The sequence below is a fragment of the Epinephelus lanceolatus genome, chromosome 5, assembly GCF_041903045.1.
Source record: "Epinephelus lanceolatus isolate andai-2023 chromosome 5, ASM4190304v1, whole genome shotgun sequence".
Classification (NCBI taxonomy): domain Eukaryota; kingdom Metazoa; phylum Chordata; class Actinopteri; order Perciformes; family Serranidae; genus Epinephelus; species Epinephelus lanceolatus.
This window is the reverse complement of record NC_135738.1, coordinates 42,948,462-42,972,598: the sequence shown is the minus strand read 5'-3', so window position 1 is coordinate 42,972,598 and position 24,137 is coordinate 42,948,462. Positions and strand designations below refer to the sequence as shown.

Sequence of the window (24,137 nt, the reverse complement as noted above, 5' to 3'; positions counted from 1 at the left end):
TTTTTTTTTTTTCTTTTTTATTGGACAGTCAATAGTGATCAAGAAGCCAGAAAAAGCAAAGGGGGGAGAATCAAAGTCAAAGGTCAGAATCAAAGTAGGGACGCTGCAGCACCAAAACTATAAACAGTGTTTAATTTATCAGTTTGTCATGTGAGCTTCAGTGGAAGTTATGAAAGGTGGAAAAAAAAATGTTGTTAAACAAGCCCTTAGCTTTTAGTCATGAGGTAGTCATGTGAGAGTCTTCAATGCCACAGTAATAAAATTGATGTTGAGATGTTGGACTGCTTGGTGCATCTCATGAATACACATGGACTCCTCTTTCTAATAATCTGTCTGTTTTGGCCAAAATACTGTACTGTGGGTATGGAGAGAAATCTGCAACTTCAAAAGCTGAATTTGAATGTTTTGTTTTTTTTCTCAATGTTCACAAATTCAGATGTAAAGTTTCAAGTTAAAAAAAACAGATTCACATTACGGAAATTTGATTGGTCATATTCAGATCTACATCTTCAAGTCAAAAAAAAAATTCAGATAGCAACATCCGGAAGACAGGATGGGCAGTTAAGCCTGAATGCAAGCAAACCGCCTTTTTGCCTATCAGAGCACAGTTTGTCAGTCATGTGATCCAAGAAAGCAGCTCAAACCCAAAATGACAGAGAGAACGACGGGGCTCTGGTTAGTTGTGCAGTTTGTTCTGTTTTTGTGCAACTGATACATAAACATTCAGGTTTGATTGCCTATCCCATCCTGGATAGCCTGGATGTTGCTAATTGAAATTTGTCAACTTAAATTTTTGTATCTGAAGTTGACCAATCAAATTTGAGCAACTGCATGTCAAAATATTTCAGAATTAATTTTTAAGAGGTGAATTCAGAACAAATAGATTCAGACACAGTTTTTACAGTAAAATATTTCAATATCATCAATTAGGGGTGTTTAAATTTCAATATAATAGTACTGATAATATTCAGTAGCTGTCGGAAGTTGGAATACCTATGGTGGAGCTCTTCCCAGTGTATTGGTCTATGTTTTGAGGAGATGCACTTGCATTATCAACAGCTCACAGTGCTGTCTATTATCATTTCCTGAGTGATTTGACAATTCACACTTCATTCATGTGACTCTGATGCCTCTGATATGAGAACCATCAGACATCAGCCTGTAAATCACATACAGTTTAAATTCTTATCCGTCCAGTTAGCCAGTAAACCTGACAAAATACTCTTGTTTTTAAAAGACAAGTCCAGTTACCAAAGACCTAAAGGAATACTTCGCCCACAACATTGCCGTTTTTCTATCAATTACTCACCCTGTTGCACTGAATTTGTAGAGAAAACTTTGTTTTTCTGGCATGCCTCCACAGTGAATGAAGAATCCAAAAATGTGCTAATTCTTGATGAATTGAAGTAAAAGGTGGGTGCGTTTAACAACAACAAAACTTTATCAAAACATCTGTTGAGAAACTCTGGAATGCACAAGCAGAGTTCAAACATACATATTTGCCCAGGTGCGCTTCTCATATGCAGAAATGTTACTCCAATTCATCAAAAATTGTCTTTGTTTATGAGTTCTTCGTTCGCTGTGGAGGAATGCAAGAAAAACAAACTTTTCTTCACAAATTTACTAACACAGGGTGAGTAATTGATATACAGATGATCATTTTGTGGATGAAGTGTTCCTTTAAACTCTTTACAACTCCTAGTTGTCCAGTGACCTGGAAGTCTAACACAGATCACTGACTTGTACTCTGTCTTCCTCCACAGGCAGAGATATCCGAGCTGCAGCAGCTCCTGGCCTCCAAAGATGCTGAGATTGAATGCCTGCAGACCCAGCTGCTGGCCAGAGGTGGCACAGCCAGTGACACAGAGAGAGGTACACACAGCTGACAGTCTGACTGTTCACTCTAGGTCCACATCTGTCATTGCAGATGTGTGCGTTAGAGCCACTTACTGTAATATCTAATCAACATGTCCCTCTCTCCTCTGCTGTATACTTGACTTGTTTTTGACTCTCTGCTGACCTCTGCTGTAGAGGAGGTGTATATCAAGCAGCTGATTAACAAATGTAAGGCATGGTGTGTTGTCGTTAGGGGTCTCATTTTAAACCAAACTGCTCTGCCTATACGGCCACTTGACAACTTGATTTCTCAATTTGTATCATAACAAATATTTATGTAGCGTTCCCAAGTGTTTTTGACTCAAATCTCTACAAATCCAAAACATGAGAACAGCAAGTGATTACTTTAAATGTTTAAGCTTAGTAGTAGTATTATCAGGTGTGTGTTGGTGGAGTGTTTGGTTTGAGATTTGACCACACCTGAGCTTAAGTTTGTGCTGGTTGTAGTAAACATTCAAGCTTTATTAAATCAAAGTGCTGTAAGACTCTGCATCCTTTCAAACCTTCTGGCTGGCATGGTTTTAGAGCTTTTCTGAGAGTGTCAAGCAGTGCAACATGGAATGTACATACATTAAGGGTTTTATCCCGCTAATGCCACAGCCTCTTGCCTCCACAGTGGCGTATTTTAAATCAAATGAGAAGTATCAGTCATTAAGGCTCCAACTGCAGTTTTAAAATCCTTACAAGTTGTGAAATCAGGCAAAGTAAGAACAGCTCAGACCACAAGTGAGACATGAATTAGCCAACAAAAGGTAGCCACCCCTCTGTCCCTCCACCTCGCTTGCTACTGCTCTGTGGACTGCTTCCCCGGGAGGAGTCAGGCAGCAGCTCGAGAAACTTCTGGATGGCAGCTTTAGCTAAACCTTTCCTCCCCTGGATGTCACAGTGAGCTGGTGGCCAGCAGCAGTGTGGGGTCTAAGCTGTGTACCAGCAGCAACAGAGAGTTTGCTGATAGCCAATAGGAATGCCCTCTCTTCCTGAAATGACATGTGATTGGCCAAAGTCTCCCATCATATCCTAGATTGTTTAAAGCCTGAAGACCACTTGAATTACAAAACACCCCTAGATGGGATTTTTGTCTGATGACACCAAAATTAAACTGCCTACCAGAGCTTTAACAAACTGTAAGCAAACACCTGCATCATAGGTGTCTGATCAAACTATTTGTTTATCTTCTTTATCTTGAGAATTCTCAGTGGCCGTGGTATCTGCGTGTATAAACCTCGATGTGCAATGCCATCTAAAATGTCAGATTTTAGCGTAAGTCTCTTTTGATTTGCCTTAGCCAGATATTTTAAAGGGGTGATCTAGCAATTTAGTATTCAGCAATTATTACTTCCGTAAGAACTTGGCCGAGCAGGAGGAGAAGAATAGTCAAAATTGATGCAACAGAGGCCAATAAATTCTGACTCTTGGTCTAGGCTTGGGCGGTATATAATTTTTCATACCTTCCTGAAATATTACCAGGGTATACAGTATAATATGGTATGAGTGTGTGTGTGTTAATAGAGAGAGGAGTGCCTGTATGACAGTATGGACAATCGCACTGTCAGGATTTCTGAAAACCCTGGTATACAGTAATACCATGATACTGTCCATGCCTATCTTGGTCTTTAGTATGGGTCAAGCCCAAAAAACACTGCATTTAATTCCCACAATGCAACCAATAGCATCTGGTTGGACCCTCCCTGTCTGTACCCTTGGTATTCTGTTCTAAATTTGCAGCATGAGCTGAGATAACCTGAGGTCATCATTGAGGTTATGCTCACAGATTTGACACAACTCCTCCAAAGACGCAGAGGACATTATATAACTGTATAGACAGGCTGAGTAGTACTGGTCAAATGACCTTAAAGATTGGTGGAGTTCCCCTTTAAGATATGTTCCTGTATTGAAAGGATACTGAATGAAATAAAGCCCAGATTTGTTTGAGTTTGTGTGTGTGTGTGTGTGTGTGTGTGTGTGTGCGTGTGTGTTTGTATTGTGTTGCCTATAAAAGTCAAATTTTTTACGAAAGTGTAATTGTAGAAACCCAGAAGAGACTTCTGTTTTTTTGTTGGCATCGTCGCTATACACAACACCAGTTCTGTCACCATGGAAAGCTGCAGTGTTTGTCACAGGTGATGGTGTATGGGCAGTCGCGCTGTCAGTGTGTATTTGTTTTGCTTGTTTATTCACATTAGCATGGCTGTCATGTCTGTCGCCAACATCGCATCAGGCACCCACCCATCAGACGCCCTAAATTAACAAGACGTGAGGCTACTGTGAGTCCAAAATAACATTTCAATACCTCGTTTTTCTTTGTTAGACCAAGAATACCAGAGGCTGAAGGTGGGGATGGAGTCTTTGTTGGCTTCAAATGATGAAAAGGTAAATGAAACCTGTTTTTCTACACCACTGCTGAAATGAAAGTTCACTTTAAGAGTTGTTTTGATGAAAATAAAAGGGTTCCATCATTTCTTTAATTCACAAAAGACAAAATATTAATGTCTTATTGATGACAGGATCGACGAATCGAGGAGCTGACCATTCTGCTTGGTCAGTACAGAAAGATGAGGGACGTCATGGCACTCACACAGGGTGAGAATGACATCACTTTCTCTCCTGAAATATGAGTTTGGGAAGAAAACACAACTCTCTCCGTCCTAGTTTTTATAATTGTGTAATATTGGTTGTTCACCATCCAGGGAGCAGTGAAGAGGAGCTGAGTGGCAGTTTAAGGCTCAGAGCCATCACACACAAAGCACACTCTGATATTGTCAGGTCAGAGGTAAGATGATGAAGTACACTACCCTTTTTTTTTTTTTTAATAATTTCTAACAATTGAATGCAATTTTAAGCAGTAATCCAAACACTTCACAATCTGTGTATCTGTGATATTGTTTCTGAAGAACTAAAAAGAACAAACTTGTGTTTTGTCTCTGCACAGATTTCATCAAGAGGGTCTTCTCCACTTATGCTATCTTCATCTCCTTACCAGAGAGACTTGGACTCTAGGTATAAACACTCATAATACACCTGCACACACACGTCTCACTTCTCAGTATTAATCTTACCCCTGTGTGCCATTTCAGTATCCAGAACTCTATGGACACATCACTGTTGTCCACTGGGGATACAAGCTTCTTTAATGGATCGTGGTAAGGAGATGATTTTTGTGTTTGAATGACTTCTGTTGAACAGTGCAAATCTGCCTTGCTTTCAGGCTACCAAACACTAGAGGAGTGTGAAAAGACTTTAATAAAGACTAAAGTCTGACACCCTCTTACATCTAAAGACAGTGTGTGTTTTTAGTCACACACTGTAAGATGTTACAAAGACTGGGGATCTTGCAGGGTTGCTATTTGCAAGACTATAAGTAGATTCCTTTTCAGATTATTTCCAATCCCACTGCTGGTGGAAAACATTATGCCAAACTCCCTTTTAAGAAATATGACATATGAACTATTTCTTGTGTATCCACAAAAACACATACTTCTTGAAACACAAGAGTAAAGGTGTCATATGTCATTGGTATTCTTGTCAATTTAGCATCAATATAATCTAGTCCCAGGGTGTGGGAGCCCTTCTCTGCGGAGTTTGTATGTTCTCCCCGTGTCAGCGTGGGTTTTCCCCGGGTACTCCGGCTTCTTCCCACAATCCAAAGACATGCAGGTTACTTGGTGACTCTAAATTGACTGTAGGTGTGAATGTGAGTGTGAATGGTTGGCTGTCTCTATGCATTAGCCCTGTGATAGCCTGGCGACCTGTCCAGGGTGTACCCTGCCTCTCACCCAGTGTCAGCTGGGATAGACTGACACTGGGCGACCCTGATAAGTGGTTAAGGAAAATGAATGAATGATGAATAATAGACTGTGAAGATAAACTGTACACGTAGTGAACATTTTAGATTTTGTTGCCTCAGCATGCTTCCAGCCTCTGTTGATTAGCTGCTTTATTTTAGTGGGAGGAGACAATGAAAAGGAGGTGAACTGTTTCAAAAATTACGATTTCTCAATAAGTGCTGGATGGTGGATCAGACACACACCGAATTAAACTGGTGAGTTGTAGAGTTGTAGAGTGAACTACAACTCACCAGTTTCTCCTCCTTTTTCGTGGTCCAAGAGAACCGGGACTTGTTCACATTCTTGCGTCTCCCCGGAGTCCCCTCTGTGTTAATTGTCAGCATAGTTTGCTGCTGCTTTGCTTCTTTTTTGGTGCTGGAGAGAGTGCATCTTTTTATGGTTGACAATGTTCACCACAATAAACTTCAGTATTTGCATGAGCCAAGACTAAAAACTTTTTTATATCAAACATATTGAGACTGACTTGAGACAGCGCAGACTGAATTTTATGACCACTTTACACCCAACGACTGAGATAACAGGAGCCTGCACCAACAGAAGTAAAACTCTCATGATTTTATACCAACATTGGAAATTTGTCTATGACAGTGAAATGGCTTGAAAAAATGTGTGGTGTAAGGCCATTAAAATGTAGGCAGTCATCATACAGTAAGTGTGGTGGCGATCATTTATCATTTAATTGTTTTTCAAACTCTGAACTCTGTTTTTACTCAGGCATCAGCGCAGGTTGCTTTCCAGCAGTCTTGAAGAGTTGCAGAGTGGATCCTTACAAAAGGTTTGTTAGTGCATATAAAATCATTTACTGCTACTGATTGAATTTCATTTTTCTGTAATCTAATATAACTAATCTGTAATGTCTGATCCAACATGCTACATCTGCTGCTATTTCTTACTAAACACCTGATCAACATGCTCACTAAAGACTCATTTATAGTTGTACGCAGAGCCTACACATGTAACCTATGCCGCTGTGAGCTCTTATATTTGAGAGGTGGTTCGTCTGCGTCGCTTTGCAATTACAGAACCCTAGTTAGTTGTTGGTTTCTTTGCCACTGTGTTGAGTTTCTGTGAAGTGCAGTTAACAGTATCTCACATAAGTGAGTACATCCCTCCCATTTTTGCAAATATTTCATTATATCTTTTCATGGGACAACACTATAGAAATGACACTTTGATATAACTTAAAGTAGTCAGTGTACAGCTTGTATAGTAACATAGATTTACCTTCCTCTGAAAATTACTCAAAACACAGCCATCAACATCTAAACAGCTGGCAACATAAGTGAGTACACCCCACAGTGAACATGTCCAAATTGTGCCTAAAGTGTCAATATTTTGTGTGCCAACCATTATTATCTAGCACTGCCTTAACCCTTTTGGGCATGGAATTCACTAGAGCTCACAGGTTGCTTCAGGAATCCTCTCCCACTCCTCTATGATGACATCATGGAGCAGATGGATGTGAAGACACCTTGTGCTCCTCCACCTTATTATTATTATAATTATCATGTTGGAAAACTGCATTGCAGCTCAGTTTCTGAAGAGGGGCGATCATGTTCAGAGCATGAGCAGAATTCAGAGCAGAGTATGATCGCCCCTCTTCAGAAACTGAGCTGCAAGTTTTCATTATCAAGTTTTCCAACATGAAAATGACCCAAAACACACCTAGAAGATGACAACTGCCTTGCTGAGGAAGCTGAACGTGAAGGTGATGGACTGGCCAAGTATGTATCCAGCCCTAAACTCACCTGTGCACCTGTGGGCCATCCTCAAGCTGAAGGTGGAGGAGCACAAGGTGTCTTCACATCCATCTGCTCCATGATGTCATCATGGAGGAGTGGGAGAGGATTCCTGAAGCAACCTGTGAGCTCTAGTGAATTCCATGCCCAAAAGGGTTAAGGCAGTGCTAGATAATAATGGTTGGCACACAAAACATTGACACTTTAGGCACAATTTGGACATGTTCACTGTGGGGTGTATTCACTTATGTTGCCAGCTGTTTAGACGTTGATGGCTGTGTTTTGAGTAATTTTCAGAGGAAGGTAAATCTATACTACTATACAAGCTGTACACTGACTACTTTAAGTTATATCAAAGTGTCATTTCTATAGTGTTGTCCCATGACGAGATATAATAAAATATTTGCAAAAATGGGAGGGGTGTACTCACTTATGTGAGATACTGTAAGTTTGATTGATTCAACTAACTACTAAAGCACATAAAACATGCAATAATAGCGATAACCAGTTACAACCCATAAGGGTCGCAGACAAAATTGTCTTTTGCTAGACACGTTTTTCCCACAAATACAACATGCTAACATTGTTAGCATAAGTCTTTAACATTCTACATTGCATAAATTAGCCTAGTAGCTAGTGGAATTTTTCTCTACTCATATGAAGTCAGGAACAACAGCAACATTTAACAAAGGTCATGTTACAAAATTCAACTGCATTGTAACCCACAAGGTTCACCAATGAAACAATAGTGTTATACAGAACATGTTTTCCACATATATACAATATGCTAACATTATCAGCATAGGTCTATGACATTTCGTATTGCATAAACTAGCCTAGAGCTAAACTAGCCTAGTTAGCCATCGTTTCCTCTTCTCATATGAAGCCAGGTTAAATCACACACAAGACTTAAAATGCCATTTTGTGGGGACTTTATTGTCATTACAATTTATAGTTTCTGATGTTTGAAATAAAAGCAAATAAAGCTTTGCTTCTGGTGAGGGAAATGGTTTTCAGTGTACAAGAATTAAACAGAAGGTCTATGTCGCTGCAGTGTGTAGTTATATTTCTGGGGAGTTGCACGTCAGACTACAGAGGTAGGGCACGTGTCTACACAGAGCCTAGGCCGTAGGTACAGTGTCAATTCAATGTGGAAATATATAACCTGCTTGACTTTGTTCTTTCTAAATAAACAATAAACACTGATGTTCTTTTAATCTGATTTTATCTAACTGGATTTGTGTGTATGTGTATGTGTGCGTCTGTGTGTGTGTGTGTGTTCTTTCCTTTCTCCTGTGTCTTGGTTGGCTATAGGCTGTAGAGATCCAGCCAGTTGAATCAGACACAAGGGCAGAGGTACTGATCTGCTGCATGACCTAACACAACCTAACCTTCACCTAACCTTCACCTAACCTACATAAACACACACACACACACACACACACACACACACACACACACACACACACACACACACTGGATACATTTCTGTTGGTTGATTGTTGCCAGTGAAAAGAAAAGTTTAACCTCTGAGTAAAAGAAAGATGTCTCCTATATGATCACAGCTTTATGCTCATTCACACACAGTCTTCGCTCCACAGACACACATGAACATACTGTGTTCATACACACACACACACACACACACACACACATAAAAGGCCAAGACCCACCTGAAGTGGCTGTCAGAAGTGCTTGCAATCATGGGTGCCTCCCAGATGTTTTCTCTCTGTTGGCCTTTCTCCTCTTACTCCTTCAGAGCCTCACTGACTGTGATGCCTGCTCAGATACAGCCATTGTCAGACATTGACCCTGCAAAGGACAGTCTGTTATACAACAGAGCAAAGGAGCAAATCAAATCATGACTTTGCTGTTACCTTATGAAAGATATTTAGATGCGATTGAACATAGTACTGTATATAGATGTAGATGAAATGTGATATACCTAAAACTCATCTTAAATAAAATGCCATAGAGTATCAGAAGCAGATAACTTCCAACTACAAAGAAAAATGTGTCCACTTCATCAAAGTTGTCTCAAGAACATTTAAATTTAAATTAGAATTCAGTGAATTATGAGGGCTTGCCCATAAAGGCTAGTACATTTATGATACCACACTTTGAACAGACATTATGGTAATTTTTTTGGAATTTGGTGCTGAATCAGACTAAAAAAATAATGTGCTGTTTTGTTTTTTCTATTCACCAGAGTCCTCACATGGAGCTGAGCAAGTACCAGACTCTGCCGGGGAAACTAAAAAGTAAAAAGAGCGAGCTGAGGGCTGAGCTAAATGGTGACAGAGACAGAGATGGAGAGTATTTATCTCCTGTGCAGCTCTCTCCTGTCCACAGCCACGACCAGGACTACACTCTCAGTAGGTTTCTCTAATCAACAGGAGAATAATTACTCTGTTTGATTTCATCTGCTTGCCATGCTTTAGAAAGATAATATTGAGTATTTACTGCCTTTTAAAGAAAACGGTTTTAATGAAAAGTGTTGATTGTGAAGTCTGGGACATTGGGCCTCATGCAAGAACCATTTAAACAGGTTTGTTGTTAAGTGGCACATACGACTTATTTAAGAAAATGTATCTCATTCCACTAATGCAATAATGCAAATGTAACAAATCTGTGGTTTGCAGTAACGTACAATGCCAGCATTGTCTCTGGGGATTGTTTTGGCTACTCGCACTTCAAAACATTTTTCATCCCTGACTGACTAGTCATTTTGACTGAAAGTGCACAAGCTACACAACTCATTTCAGACCAGGTGCTCTTGTTACAAGATTATTCCACTTGGAGAAATCCAACACTGGATTAAATTATCACAGTGACTGTAGTGTATTTATCAAACAAAAGAGCGCGGAAGTGATATTCCCAAGTTACAAGGAAGGATGTGATTGAGGAAAGAAACGGAATATCAGTAACATCAGGCATAAAGTGAGCACAACATCAATTATCTAGACAACGACATAGTGAACTAAAATAATTTAACAAATATCTAAATATCGAAACAGATTCTTTGAAAAAAATAAAAATGTAATAAATGCCCTGAGTCTTGATTTAATGAAGAAGTTGTGGTGTGTGAAAGGAAATCAAAGCTATCACTGGCTGTGGCTGAAAAGAAGAGATGCTGTCTGTGCTGCCAAGTGACCATCTAGAGTCACACACCCAGCTCTGATCAGCCTACGGTTGGCCTGCCTCTGCTGAGGGTGTCATGTGACAAAAGGCCAAAACGCTCAGTCACGTCGAGGTACACAACTGAAAATGTGTGTGAACAGTAGAAACATCATCCTGTGGTCATCTCCAATAACCACCCCATTCAAGTCAAATGTTGTACAGAAATGTAGGGATCGGAACACCCGATCCTACTAATCAGTCTGTTCAGGTCTTGAAGCTCCGCTCTCTAAAATTGTTTTTACTCTGGGGTAACTCTTGGCTTTTTGTGAATGAAACATGCCCACCACAGGGCAAAACAGACAGCCTTATGCTGTAAACCTAATGGTTCGCACACTCCTATTTTGAAGCCTCAAGTTTGGCAATTTTTTGACAACCAAAACATTACGATTAACTTTAATGAACTGGAAACACACTGAAATAAAGACAGTTACAGCTCTACTCTGTGACTGTGGGGTTATGCCATGGTAACGTTACTTAGACAGTGTTGTTGCTGTGGTAGCAACCTGTCAACAGACGCCACCCAAGGTAGACACTCCCTTAATTATGCACAACTTCAAGCCTTAATAAAATATAAATGGGTGAGTTATACAAATATTCACCCCCCCAATACAGTTGTCATGACGTCACAAAGACCAAAACTGTTTTTTGTACCAGGATGTAAGCATGATTATTTCTGCTGCAAAGTTGAGCATTTAAAGATAGGGGTCTATGAGGATTGACTCGCTTTTGGAGCCAGCCTCAAGTGACCATTCGAGGAACTGCAGTTTTTGGCACTTCCCCAGTAGCTCTATTTTTCAGCCCTCGAGGTTGCCACTCGGATGAAACGAGCAATTTATAACAACTTTGTACAGTTACAGAAAGGGTTACAGAGTTTGGTGTATTTGACTTGGAACACTCGTAAAAGCAAACCTCACAGAAAAAAGAGATGTTTCAGACAAGGACATAAAAATGTTCATGCACGAGGCCCATTGTTTCTGAAAAGCTGCTGCTTTACAAATGTCACTTTCACTGTTTTAAGCACCTCAAATGAACCACCATTCACCTCAGCTGTATAAAATTCTCTGGCAGATTAATTAAAATTACAAAACCACCAATTTACAATTAAAGAATACCCCAGGGGTTAAGTGGAAAAATAAGTAATTGAATGGACCCTTTAATGCTGGGCAAAAAAAGTATTTCAGTTAATAACCCTTGAGCTCAACTAACATCAACTAACTTTGCTCCAACTGCTTCCCTCTCTGTGCCCTTTCTCCCTCTCTCCTTCTTTCTGCTTCACTGTCGGATTGCTCTTTTCTCTGTTTGTGTTCTGGCTGCAGTTCGCTGCAGGAGTGCCAGTGCTCCGGCTTTAGGTACTGTATGCTCACACAGACATTCAAATGTCAGCACTGGGATCTGAGTCATTAGTTAATGTTGTTGTTCTGACTCTGAAGTCATACAAACAAGCTTTTCTGACAAATAAAATTCCTGTCAGTTATCTCATACACAAAACAAGACTGACAGCCATAGCTCAGAGCCGAGTCAGGGTGAGTAACTGTTTTCACACAGGATCAAGCTCCTCAAAGCCTGGGATTATCAGGATTCCTTCATGACTCAGAGAGCTGCTGAAGATAATGCCCAACTCTCTCGCATCAGCATCCACTGAGACTCACATGCACTCACTTAAAGCTAATAGGCATATAAGCGAACAGCCACCCATGTATCAGCCTACACAAAGCCAGAGCTTGAAGCAGGAGGGTAATCAGAGGGCTGTGAGAGGGCGAGGAGTGCAAGCTTAAGGATGTGTGCAGTTCAACTAGCTTAGACATCCAAAGTAAACAAACAAAGATGTAACCTGACATCCCCCTTTGCTCTCACCGCCTCACCCAGCACGCTCTCACTGACAGTCTGAAGCAGGATGTTGCTGAGAAAGAGCAAGTCGAGCAAGTGCTCAAAGTAAACAGATGTGGAATTAAAAGAATCGTTCCATCAAACAACTCCCCATCACATCACCATATGATGAGTTGGCAATTTGTTTTAGCACCACCTTGGTTAAACTCCTCGAGGAGGTAGCCTCTGGTCAGGTTTCTGAGAGGGATGATTCAGGTTAAAGGGACAGTTCAACCCAAAATCAAAAATAAATATTTCTCCTCTTATGTGTAGTGCTGTTTATCAATCTACATTGTTTTGGTGTGAGTTGCAGAGTCTTGGAGGTATTTGCCATAGAGATATCTGCCTTCTCTCTAGTAAAATGGAACTAGATGGCACTCAGCTTGTGTTTCTTTAAGCACCAAAAATACATTTAAAAAAATCAACAGCAATGTCTCTTTACCGAAATCATGACCTTGTTACTCAAAATAATCCAAGGACCTTGTTGTGAGCTGTTTCATCAGCTGGTTCTCATTCCCAGGTTTTCAAATTGCGCTGCTTAGTCACACTCTTAACATTTGACAATGAGGCTGAAGACCTCCTTCGGCATCTCTATGAGATATGCCAGGCTTTTTAATTTTAATGTAAACCCATCCACGGTAATATTTGACACCCAGAGCAGCTGATGTAGTGGAAAGAGCGAGGAGTCCATGTAGGGTGGAAAGGAGGGCTGGTAGATGGGTCAAACAAAAGTAGACTTTCACCCAGTAAACAGCTATTTGTGTCCCATGTGAAACCAAAAATCTGTACTTTTTTTAAGGTAATTTTGCGTAACTAACGTCTGTGTATCACATACCTATGTTACTCACAAAATATAATGCTTTTTCAAAACCTAACCAAGTAGTTTTTTTGCCTCATTATAACCACTGCCATTTTGCAATGTTAATCATGCGTTACGACATGTCTCACCTAGAAGACAGCCAGCTATGCATCACATAGAGACACCGAAGAGTGCCCTATGCGTTGCTACGTGATGCCATGCCAGTCTGACATAATGTCAGTATTTGACAACCTAGAATGAAAACTCGTTCCACTAGATTACACCTGCGGACTATATCACCATGTAGAAGGAAGTTTGCATCTACAGCTAACTTACCAACACCATTGAGCTAACTAATGTTACAGCTCAGCTGAGGAGGGCACCATTAATGTTTACACCTCACACTGTCAGGAGCACAAGCCTGTCATCCATGTGTAGATGCAGGCTTCCTTCTGTGCAGTGATTCGGTTGGCAGGAGTAGTCCGGTAGAAAGAAAACAGTTCCTACATGAAACTGCTCACAACAAGGTCTGTGGATTATCTTGAATAACCAGGTCATGATGTATGCAAAGAGACTTTTACTGAGTTTTTCAAATGTAATTTTTGGCGCTTTGAGCACCTCAAGCTGAGTGTCTTCTACTTCAGTTTTAATAGAGAGAAGGCAGACATCTCTACGGCCAATATCTCCCAACACTCTAACTCACACAAAACAATCTAGATTGATAAGTAGCACTACGGGTAAGAAGAAAAATATGTATTTTTGATTTGGGGTGAATTGTCCCTTTAAGAATGAAGAAAGAAAATGAGTGTGGGATGACCTCATTCCTCTTGGTCATTCTGTCATGCCAGGTGAGCTCTTACTTATGGCTTGGACACTGAGCAGCTTCAGGGCTAACAAAGAGCCGCCCACACTCTCAGTATCTGTCGGAAAAATATGAGTTTCATGTAAACAAGCAGACTTAATCTTGTCTGAGTTCCTGGCCCAGTTTGGTACCTGCCTGAGGCTCGTAGATTAGCATGTTGCTGCTTTATGTACACACTTATACAGCTTTTATTTTGGAGATAAAGAGGGTGTGACTAATACTTGCTTCTGCTTTATTTCTGCCTGCTTTCTTCTCACTTTGATAACCTCCTCTGCCTCAGGATCTCCCGGAAAACATGACCTCTATGATGTTGGTGGGTATTTCATCTCAACAGTGTGTAACTCTGTTACCATCCTGTTGAGATCAGTCAGCATGACATGGGTGATGAATAATATGCCCAGGGTGAAATGTACTTCTTTGTAGTGCAAGTGTATATAGCATAGAAGAAGAATCGTTAAGGCTTCATGGAAAACACCAAGTGTCCAAAACAAATCTTGAATGTATGAATTTAGAACGACTGCCTGTAGTTTCTGTATGATTTCCATCCGGTGTGAGTGATAAGAAACGATTACCAGATGTAGCACATGTTTGATGCATTGGTATGCAATTTTTAAGCTGGGACAGCTCAAACAAACATTATTGGTACCATTTTTCATTTACAACTACTGATCTGATACTCAGGTACTCATGGGCAACTATTAAAGCTTCATCAGTTGATTAATTTTTGGAAACTTGGCCCCAGCAAAACAAGCTAAAAATGTTGCTCTGGCTAACATGCTAGCAAACAGTTACCCATTTCCATATCCATCAGATACGGAAATGTTATATTGATATGGATATTTGCATCCATTTAGAATTGTCTTTGTGTCCACCTGATGAATGTAAGTCCAATATTAGCAATTTTTGCTCTGTTTTAGGTCTCCACCACCTCTTTAGCTGCTAAATGCTCCATTATGTTCCACCAAATTTCTCTTTACTTTGCTGAAATGCAGTGTCAATAATTTTTTTCACCTTGTATATTAGTTATGTTGTCTCTGTTGAAAATGTCTGTAGGTGCTTTTTTATGCAGATGATATTGTGCTGTATTTCTTTCTGGAGGATTGTGTCTATTTTGCAGACAACTTTTGACTCGATCCAGCGCTCACTTCAAGAGCTTAAATTTGTCTTAAGGGTGAAATTCTGGTTCTTCTTGGATATACATGTTTTTCGAGAAAAAAAACTACTTCCCTGTCAGTACTTGACCATGATGACACTATCTATACGTACACTGCCGCTACCTCCCTTGAAACAGCTCGTTTGTGACTCAGAAATGTGTTTTATTACTGGTGATCATTTTAGAGTGCATCATTGGAATCTTTATCACGCAGTGGATTGGCCACCCCTGGCTGCTAGGAGAACACAGCATTTGCTCCTGTATGGTTATAAAGCCATCTTACAGAAGCTACCTAATTACCCAGCATCTCTCATTACAAGGAGTTGTAATCAGTACCAGACAAGATCTAAGGATTGGCTAGCTCATGAAGCTCCGAAAGTCAAAACCAAACAGGCAAAAAGCTGCTTTAATCACTGTGCACATAGAGCCTGGAATGGGTTTCAAGAAACCAGCAGGTTAAACGCCTTTCAGTCTCTTTAGGCAAGTTCAAGATTATTGTATGTATGACCATGATCTCCATGGGTCTCCTGCGGGTCTCCTATGGCTAAATAAATGAAATTACTGTTATTTAATTCTTGTATTTTTGTTTTGCAGGGCATCCGGAGAAGCTCGAGGAGTGTGTTCTGTCAGACCAGTCCCCACTGTCCTCTGGAGTGGACTCTGGGCAGCAGTCCCCTGTCTCACCAGAGAACAGGAAGACTCACAGAGGCATCAAGAAACTCTGGGGGAAGTAAGTTTTAAAGATATACTGTATATGTGCAAATACAGTACAGTATTAACAAAATCCTTTGCTGTTTACTTTTATGCAGCCACAGTATCTCAGTCTATTTTCCTTTTTCCATTTTTCCTTGTCACACTCACTGCATTGCGTTGTCCCCAGGATCCGTCGCAGTCAGTCAGGTAGTCCTGCCCAGGTTCATGACCCCGAACTAGGAGAGTTCAAGAGGGGAGGATTCAGAGCCACAGCTGGACCGAGATTGGCCCGTTCAGGGAACACACGGTATAAATACACAATTATACCTCCATGTACTACCAGAGGAAGAGACTCTGTACTGAAGATACTGTGGTTGTCAGTTTTAGATCACAGCTGAATAGCCTGCATAACCATTAAAATTCACACCACAGGTTATGTCTCATATCTCTGATTATAATAAGATTGTAATGGAGCACTGGTAGACGACTGTTTACTGGTTTGGGTCATTGGCAAAATGGTACTGTTACATACATTGTACTGTCTTCCTACTTGGACCAAGCCTTTGAGTTCAAAAACAAAGTTTACATTATTCTTTTTATGACGTCTTCTTTCACTCAGTTTCTTTCCTCCAGGTTTGATTCAGTTTGTTTCAATTTAAAATGGAGAAATACTGCAGATATTCAATGGGCACTCTCAACTGCTTTACAGCAACAGAACCAAACACAATCCTAAATGTGATGGATTCCCATCTCACTGAAGTTTCACATATCAGCAAATGGATTTTCATATTTTCATGGACTTGATTAGTGGAGTTGTTTTGCTGTAACATTATTTGTGTTAGAAGTGAGTAACGTTATGGCAAACTTCTGCAACAGACATACATGAAGACATGCTGGACTCTGCACTACTGCATTTATAAAGTAGAGCATGGATTAATTGGTGGAGGTTTTTTCCCGGTAGTGAAGTTGTGTGTTATAAGTTAGTATGGCAAAGAATAACACATCAAGTAAAGGAGCTGAAATATACCAAGACTTCACTGTGGTCCTCTTTGTATCACAATATATCACACACCTCTCAAATTTGCTGGAGCCCATCACTGTAAAACTGTTTGTGGTTCCAGCTCCATGAGTCTCATTTCAAACAGGTTTCTGTGTTCAATGTTAATCTTTATTCTTTTCTTCTCCATGTCAGAGACCTGAAGATGCCTTTTAGTAAGTGGAGCACAGAGCAGGTGTGTGACTGGCTCGAGGAAATTGGACTCGGTCAGTACGGCATCCTGGCTTGTCAGTGGGTCTCCAGTGGTGATACGCTACTGTCTGCCACCCCACAAGACTTGGAGAAGGTACACACAGACACACACACACCTACTACTCTATATAGAACATGTTTGATAAAATGGTGCCTCTGAGCCATCTGTCTGGTTCAGTGGGTTTACCTGACAAAATAATCTTCCATTCAGCCTGTCAAATATTTGTCAGTTCTACCTGTCTCATAATTGTTGCTGTCTGTCGGTCTATTTGGCATTTAGCAATGCCTGTCTCTGCTTTTCAACCTGCCTGTTAGTTTCGCCTTCAACACTGTCACATTGTCCACCTCAGACCCCCCGAACCTCTCTGTCTCTCTCATCACGATTATTTTAATTAGATTGTTCACTCTAATGGTGGTACAGTATATCCTCTCTTTCTGAAAAGTCATCTGTAAGATTGAAGTAATAGTGGCAAGATGAAGTAAGTTATTTCTCTCACTGTGTCTCCAGGATCTAGCAATGAAGAATCCGCTCCACAGGAAGAAGCTGCAGTTAGCCATCAAGACGATCAGCAGCAAGCAGCCTGAGAAGTCTGCAGAGCTTGATTACATCTGGGTCACTCGTATGCACTCAAACCACACACTGATATCAAACACTCACTCAGAGAAGCTCATTCTGAAGCTCCCTTACATTCCTTACATTAACACTGATATTTTATGTTCCAAAGGTTGGCTTGATGACATCGGACTTCCTCAGTACAAAGACCAGTTTAATGAAGGAAGAGTGGATGGGCAGATGCTGCAGTACCTCACTGTGGTGAGTTTGTTTGCTAATGATGATGATTGTCAGCTAAGCGGCACACTACTTTAAAGTTAAAGCTGGGTTCATGGCATTCTAGAGAAGTAAAATCAGGGAGTGTGGGTAATTTTTTGGATTATTTAAAGCATTTGTTTTTTCTTGGTCCGGATTATAATTGACACACTAGAACCATGAATGCGAAGACCAGATGCTCACCCTGTCTTTCCCTTGTTGTAATTGTGCTCATCTCTCCATCTTCTATCCATCTCAGAACGACTTGTTATTCCTTAAAGTAACCAGCCAGCTGCATCACCTCAGCATTAAGTGCGCCATTCATGTTCTTCATGTCAACAAGTTCAACCCCAACTGCCTCAAACGCAGGCCTAGCAATGAGGTAAGTAGATGTGTGTGTTTGTGTGACCATATTGATAAAACAGATATACTTAACTTGCTCTGCCAGGGGGCGTTTCTGGGACTTGAGGACATTCAGGCTTAGCCTGGACCTCTGTTGTGAAGGTCCAGGGAATCCTCCCCTGGCACTTTAATTTATTTATTCATTTATTTTTTTATAAACAAGGTCTATTTTAATGTATTTTTTATGTGCTCTAGGACCTGATTTATATTCAAAGTACAAAAAAATCCCAGTGGGATTTAATTTGTTTTCATTATGAATTGCAAAATGTTCAGCCAGCAACCCAGCACCCTGTTGGGCTGTACATGTAAATTGAGTATCACTGGTTTAAAAGAGCAGTGTTCAGGATCTGTGCGCCACATAACTGAGCAAACTCCTGAGCAAACTCCCAGAGAACTTAAGGTCTGCTCCAAACTCTAATTTCTTTTAAATTAGGGCTTTAAACTTTTCTGTTTGCAACTGTAAATCTGGGTTTTAATCTAATCTAATATTCATTCATTCATTCATTCATCTTCTAACCGCTTCATCCTCTTGAGGGTCGCGGGGGGGCTGGAGCCTATCCCAGCTGACATTGGGCGAGAGGCAGGGTACACCCTGGACAGGTCGCCAGACTATCGCAGGGCTGACACATAGAGACAGACAACCATTCACACTCACATTCACACCTACGGACAATTTAGAGTTATCAATTAACCTAGTCCCCAATCTGCATGTCTTTGGACTGTGGGAGGAAGCCGGAGTGCCCGGAGAGAACCCACGCTGACACAGGGAGAACATGCAAACTCCGCACAGAAGGGCTCCCACACCCAGGATCGAACCGGCAACCCTCTTGCTGTGAGGCGACAGTGCTAACCACCACACCACCGTGCTGCCTAATCTAATATTATTAAAATTAATTTATATCTTGCATTGTAACTTTTATTTTCCTTTTTTTATTGTTTTTATTCTCTTTTAGCTCATTTTTCTTTTCCATGTTAATTTACTGTTTAAAAATCCTATTTAGGGGCCAGGCAGGCAGTCCTGCCAGGACCCTCTTGTTTCCTTGCTCATTCTTTTTTTTTCTTCTTCTTCTTCTTCTTCTGCTTCTTCTGCTTCTTCTGCTTCTTCCGAGGAAATCCTACGTCTCATGCGTGAAAAATCACCAAACTTTGCACAAAGGTTTAGTCCTATGCCAGATTTGCTCATCTGCAAACACAAGCCAATAGTCCTGATGGTGGCGCTACAGCAAGTGTCTAAAGTTTAAAACTTTGAAAATTCACAACAAATCGACCATATGTGCTACAGCTTTGCAACTTTCACCAATGTAGTCCCAATACTGAAGAAACTTTTGTACATTTAAACCTATTAAAAATTATGAAGTTCATCACTGTTTTTTTCAAAAACTGTAAAACTTCTTAAACCTATCTCCTCCCACAATTTTTGCTCAGTTGACACCAAACTTGCTACAGACATCTTTAGACTGTCCTACAAAAACTATGTTTCTCAGATTTTTGATTTATCAAAAATTGAGCCTACAGTGCATCAAGATGTTTGACTGTAAACAGTACTGTAAACATATATTTATAAATTCTTGCTAATTAAGTTTTTAAGAGTACATTGTTTTTTAGGAAAATCCTGCATAGTAGACCATTATGAAAACATTTGCATGGTTTGAAAAATGGTTGAAATGTGTTATTAAAAGTCTAATTAGATAATAACACTCACATGTTTCAGAGCCAGTTTGCTCCCAGTGAGGTGGTCCAGTGGTCCAACCACCGAGTCATGGAGTGGCTGAGATCGGTGGATCTGGCAGAGTACGCACCAAACCTGAGAGGCAGCGGCGTACACGGAGGGCTGGTGGTGAGTGCATCTAATCACACAGTTCATGGGACAGAAAAACAAAATGCTACAGAAAACATCTTAAATGTGTTTCTCCTCTCATAGATGCTGGAACCTCGGTTTAACTCAGACACGCTGGCCATGCTGCTGAACATTCCTCCTCAGAAAACACTGTTGAGACGCCACCTAACCACCAACTTCAACAACCTGGTGGGAGCACAAGCTCATCAGGAGAAGAGGGAGTACACCGAGGCAGCAGGGTACTCCCCACTTAACATCACAGCTAAAGTTAAGGTAAGATAACACAAGTACAGGCACCATTATACAGCTTGAAGTAGAAGAGGAAGTACTCAGAGGCAACAATGCTGCATGAAGAGAACACACGCCTCTTTTCCTGCATGTGTGAGAGAAAGCACCTTAATCCGAGGTGAAACCTTGGTGTGTCAGCTCACTTTAAGCTCTGAGCCCTTCAGTGTTTTTAAGCCTGTGAGAGCAGAGTAAACCTGCAACTGCACTGCTCTTCCTCACAGCTTTAAGACCCAGCCATCAGCCTCAGCTCTAAGTCCCTCTGCACTCTGCTGAGGAAAACTGGAGGAATAATCCACCCTAAAACACAATACTTTTGACCAATTCACGACCTTGGACATTTAGACCTTAAATATTTCAAGCATTTCTGTGGGCACTAAAAAACCCCCACAAAAATAGATTTATTTGTGTGTGTGTGGATTTCCTTCCTGAGGACCAACCAGCTACCAAGTGGCATCCTTTAGTTCTTTGTGATAATATCACAGTGGCTTTAGTCAGCAGGAGCAAGCTTAGAGGACACATCTCTAAAAGCCAGTAGGGCCTGGGATCACTTATTCCTCACATGCACTGAATGCAACACTTAAGTGTGGATAGAAGAAAACCCTGCATACAGATGTGATGTTTAGAAAGCACAGAACAAAAGAGCTCCTTTCACCTGCCAGTAACACACACCTTGTATGTCAAGAGTGCTGTATCTCAGGTATACACATGAAATTTCTTTTTCTCTTAACATAGTACAGATTGTCGCTTATATTCCTCTTCCATTGAAATTTTAATTATTTATACAATCATATCTCACAACTATGTTATAATAATAATAAGGTAATATCTCACCTGTAACATATACATATATATCTATACATGTTTACACACAGACAGTATATGTGGTATGTGCATTGATAGTGTAATAGGGCTGTACCCATTGTCTTTTTTTTTTTTTTTTTTTTTTACAATCAGAGCTTTTATTGAGGTTTTCAAATGAAGCTTTGAAAGTCTGTCATCATGTTGTATGACCTCATCACCCTAAAAAGAGATTTTTTTAAATCCTCAAGCATAGTAGGCTGTAAGGTGAATCAGAAAAAGTCTCACAGAAACTGATTTCCGCTCCGACATCTGGGGACTACACGATCCTTACTTCATAAAAAAGATCGATACATGTTCAGCTAATCAGCGGGAGTTCGTAGCTCATAACCCCGCAAGAGTCCTGTGATCGGGGTCGTAATTCGGCACTTGTTCTGTCTGAGTGTAATGAGATTTGGTCAAAGAGCATGAATACCAAGAGGCGAAGCTCAGTAGAACGCCCCATAGCAACAGACTCGCCCATGGTTTCGTCCTACCGCCGCCATTTTGGACTGTCAGCAGACTGCAGCAGACCCGCTTGCATACAAAAACACACAGACAAACTGAAATATATCGCTACTAATTATGCTTACAATGCTACTCAGCTCGTGATAGCTTGGTCACAGCTGCTTTTTCACGTTTTTGTAAAGCAAAATATAGACTTTAAGAAAAAAAAAAAAAAAAAAATGAAGAAAAACGGCCTAGATGGCATCTCTACATATTACATCCACTTATGAGAAGATTAACTTAATTACTCCTTCAAAATCACCCTATAAGCCTATATTTACAGTTTGTACAGTAAGGGGACAGTAATAATAATAATAATAATAATAATAATAATAATATATAGGCTATTTTAATATGATATATTTTAATGCTAAAGCAGTAATCAGTTCTGATATAAATGGTCCAAGAGGCCATATATATATACATGTGTGTATATACAGTACAGGCCAAAAGTTTGGACACACCTTCTCATTCAATGCATTTTCTTTATTTTCATGACTATTTACATTGTAGATTCTCACTGAAGGCATCAAAACTATGAATGAACACATGTGGAGTTATGTACTTAACAAAAAAAGGTGAAATAACTGAAAACATGTTTTATATTCTAGTTTCTTCAAAATAGCCACCCTTTGCTCTGATTACTGCTTTGCACACTCTTGGCATTCTCTCCATGAGCTTCAAGAGGTAGTCACCTGAAATGGTTTCCACTTCACAGGTGTGCCTTATCAGGGTTAATTAGTGGAATTTCTTGCTTTATCAATGGGGTTGGGACCATCAGTTGTGTTGTGCAGAAGTCAGGTTAATACACAGCCGACAGCCCTATTGGACAACTGTTAAAATTCATATTATGGCAAGAACCAGTCAGCTAACTAAAGAAAAACCAGTGGCCATCATTACTTTAAGAAATGAAGGTCAGTCAGTCCGGAAAATTGCAAAAACTTTAAATGTGTCCCCAAGTGGAGTCGCAAAAACCATCAAGCGCTACAACGAAACTGGCACACATGAGGACCGACCCAGGAAAGGAAGACCAAGAGTCACCTCTGCTTCTGAGGATAAGTTCATCCGAGTCACCAGCCTCAGAAATTGCAAGTTAACAGCAGCTCAGATCAGAGACCAGATGAATGCCACACAGAGTTCTAGCAGCAGACCCATCTCTAGAACAACTGTTAAGAGGAGACTGCGCCAATCAGGCCTTCATGGTCAAATAGCTGCTAGGAAACCACTGCTAAGGAGAGGCAACAAGCAGAAGAGATTTGTTTGGGCCAAGAAACACAAGGAATGGACATTAGACCAGTGGAAATCTGTGCTTTGGTCTGATGAGTCCAAATTTGAGATCTTTGGTTCCAACCGTCGTGTCTTTGTGAGATGCAGAAAAGGTGAACGGATGGATTCCACATGCCTGGTTCCCACTGTGAAGCATGGAGGAGGAGGTGTGATGGTGTGGGGGTGTTTTGCTGGTGACACTGTTGGGGATTTATTCAAAATTGAAGGCACACTGAACCAGCATGGCTACCACAGCATCCTGCAGCGACATGCCATCCCATCCGGTTTGCATTTAGTTGGATGATCATTTATTTTTCAACAGGACAATGACCCCAAACACACCTCCAGGCTGTGTAAGGGCTATTTGACCAAGAAGGAGAGTGATGGAGTGCTGCGGTAGATGACCTGGCCTCCACAGTCACCGGACCTGAACCCAATGGAGATGGTTTAGGGTGAGCTGGACTGCAGAGTGAAGGCAAAGGGGCCAACAAGTGCTAAACACCTCTGGGAACTCCTTCAAGACTGTTGGAAAACCATTTCAGGTGACTACCTCTTGAAGCTCATGGAGAGAATGCCAAGAGTGTGCAAAGCAGTAATCAGAGCAAAGGGTGGCTATTTTGAAGAAACTAGAATATAAAACATGTTTTCAGTTATTTCACCTTTTTTTGTTAAGTACATAACTCCACATGTGTTCATTCATAGTTTTGATGCCTTCAGTGAGAATCTACAATGTAAATAGTCATGAAAATAAAGAAAACGCATTGAATGAGAAGGTGTGTCCAAACTTTTGGCCTGTACTGTATATATATACACACACGTATATATATATATATATATATATATATACACACACACACACACACACACACACACACATATATATATATATATATATATATATATAAAACAA

General features: G+C 40.5%; 1 protein-coding gene across 2 annotated transcripts in view; it reads left to right on the top strand.

The window, feature by feature from the left end:
• ppfibp2b (PPFIA binding protein 2b) overlaps positions 1 to 24,137 on the top strand; it is a 148,088-nt gene that overhangs the window by 112,078 nt on the left and 11,873 nt on the right. Inside the window, exons 9-25 of one of the 2 annotated variants that reach the window (XM_033634515.2) lie at positions 1,764 to 1,872; positions 4,205 to 4,266; positions 4,401 to 4,476; positions 4,584 to 4,666; positions 4,826 to 4,893; positions 4,971 to 5,036; positions 6,456 to 6,516; positions 8,795 to 8,836; positions 9,690 to 9,855; positions 15,935 to 16,070; positions 16,221 to 16,340; positions 17,226 to 17,376; positions 17,791 to 17,902; positions 18,008 to 18,096; positions 18,350 to 18,472; positions 20,204 to 20,329; positions 20,414 to 20,602. In XM_033634515.2, coding sequence (XP_033490406.2) covers positions 1,764 to 1,872; positions 4,205 to 4,266; positions 4,401 to 4,476; positions 4,584 to 4,666; positions 4,826 to 4,893; positions 4,971 to 5,036; positions 6,456 to 6,516; positions 8,795 to 8,836; positions 9,690 to 9,855; positions 15,935 to 16,070; positions 16,221 to 16,340; positions 17,226 to 17,376; positions 17,791 to 17,902; positions 18,008 to 18,096; positions 18,350 to 18,472; positions 20,204 to 20,329; positions 20,414 to 20,602 — 1,779 coding nt within the window. The remainder of the gene's footprint in view (positions 1 to 1,763; positions 1,873 to 4,204; positions 4,267 to 4,400; positions 4,477 to 4,583; positions 4,667 to 4,825; positions 4,894 to 4,970; positions 5,037 to 6,455; positions 6,517 to 8,794; positions 8,837 to 9,689; positions 9,856 to 15,934; positions 16,071 to 16,220; positions 16,341 to 17,225; positions 17,377 to 17,790; positions 17,903 to 18,007; positions 18,097 to 18,349; positions 18,473 to 20,203; positions 20,330 to 20,413; positions 20,603 to 24,137) is intronic. The other variant, XM_078168256.1, reaches the window with a different exon arrangement.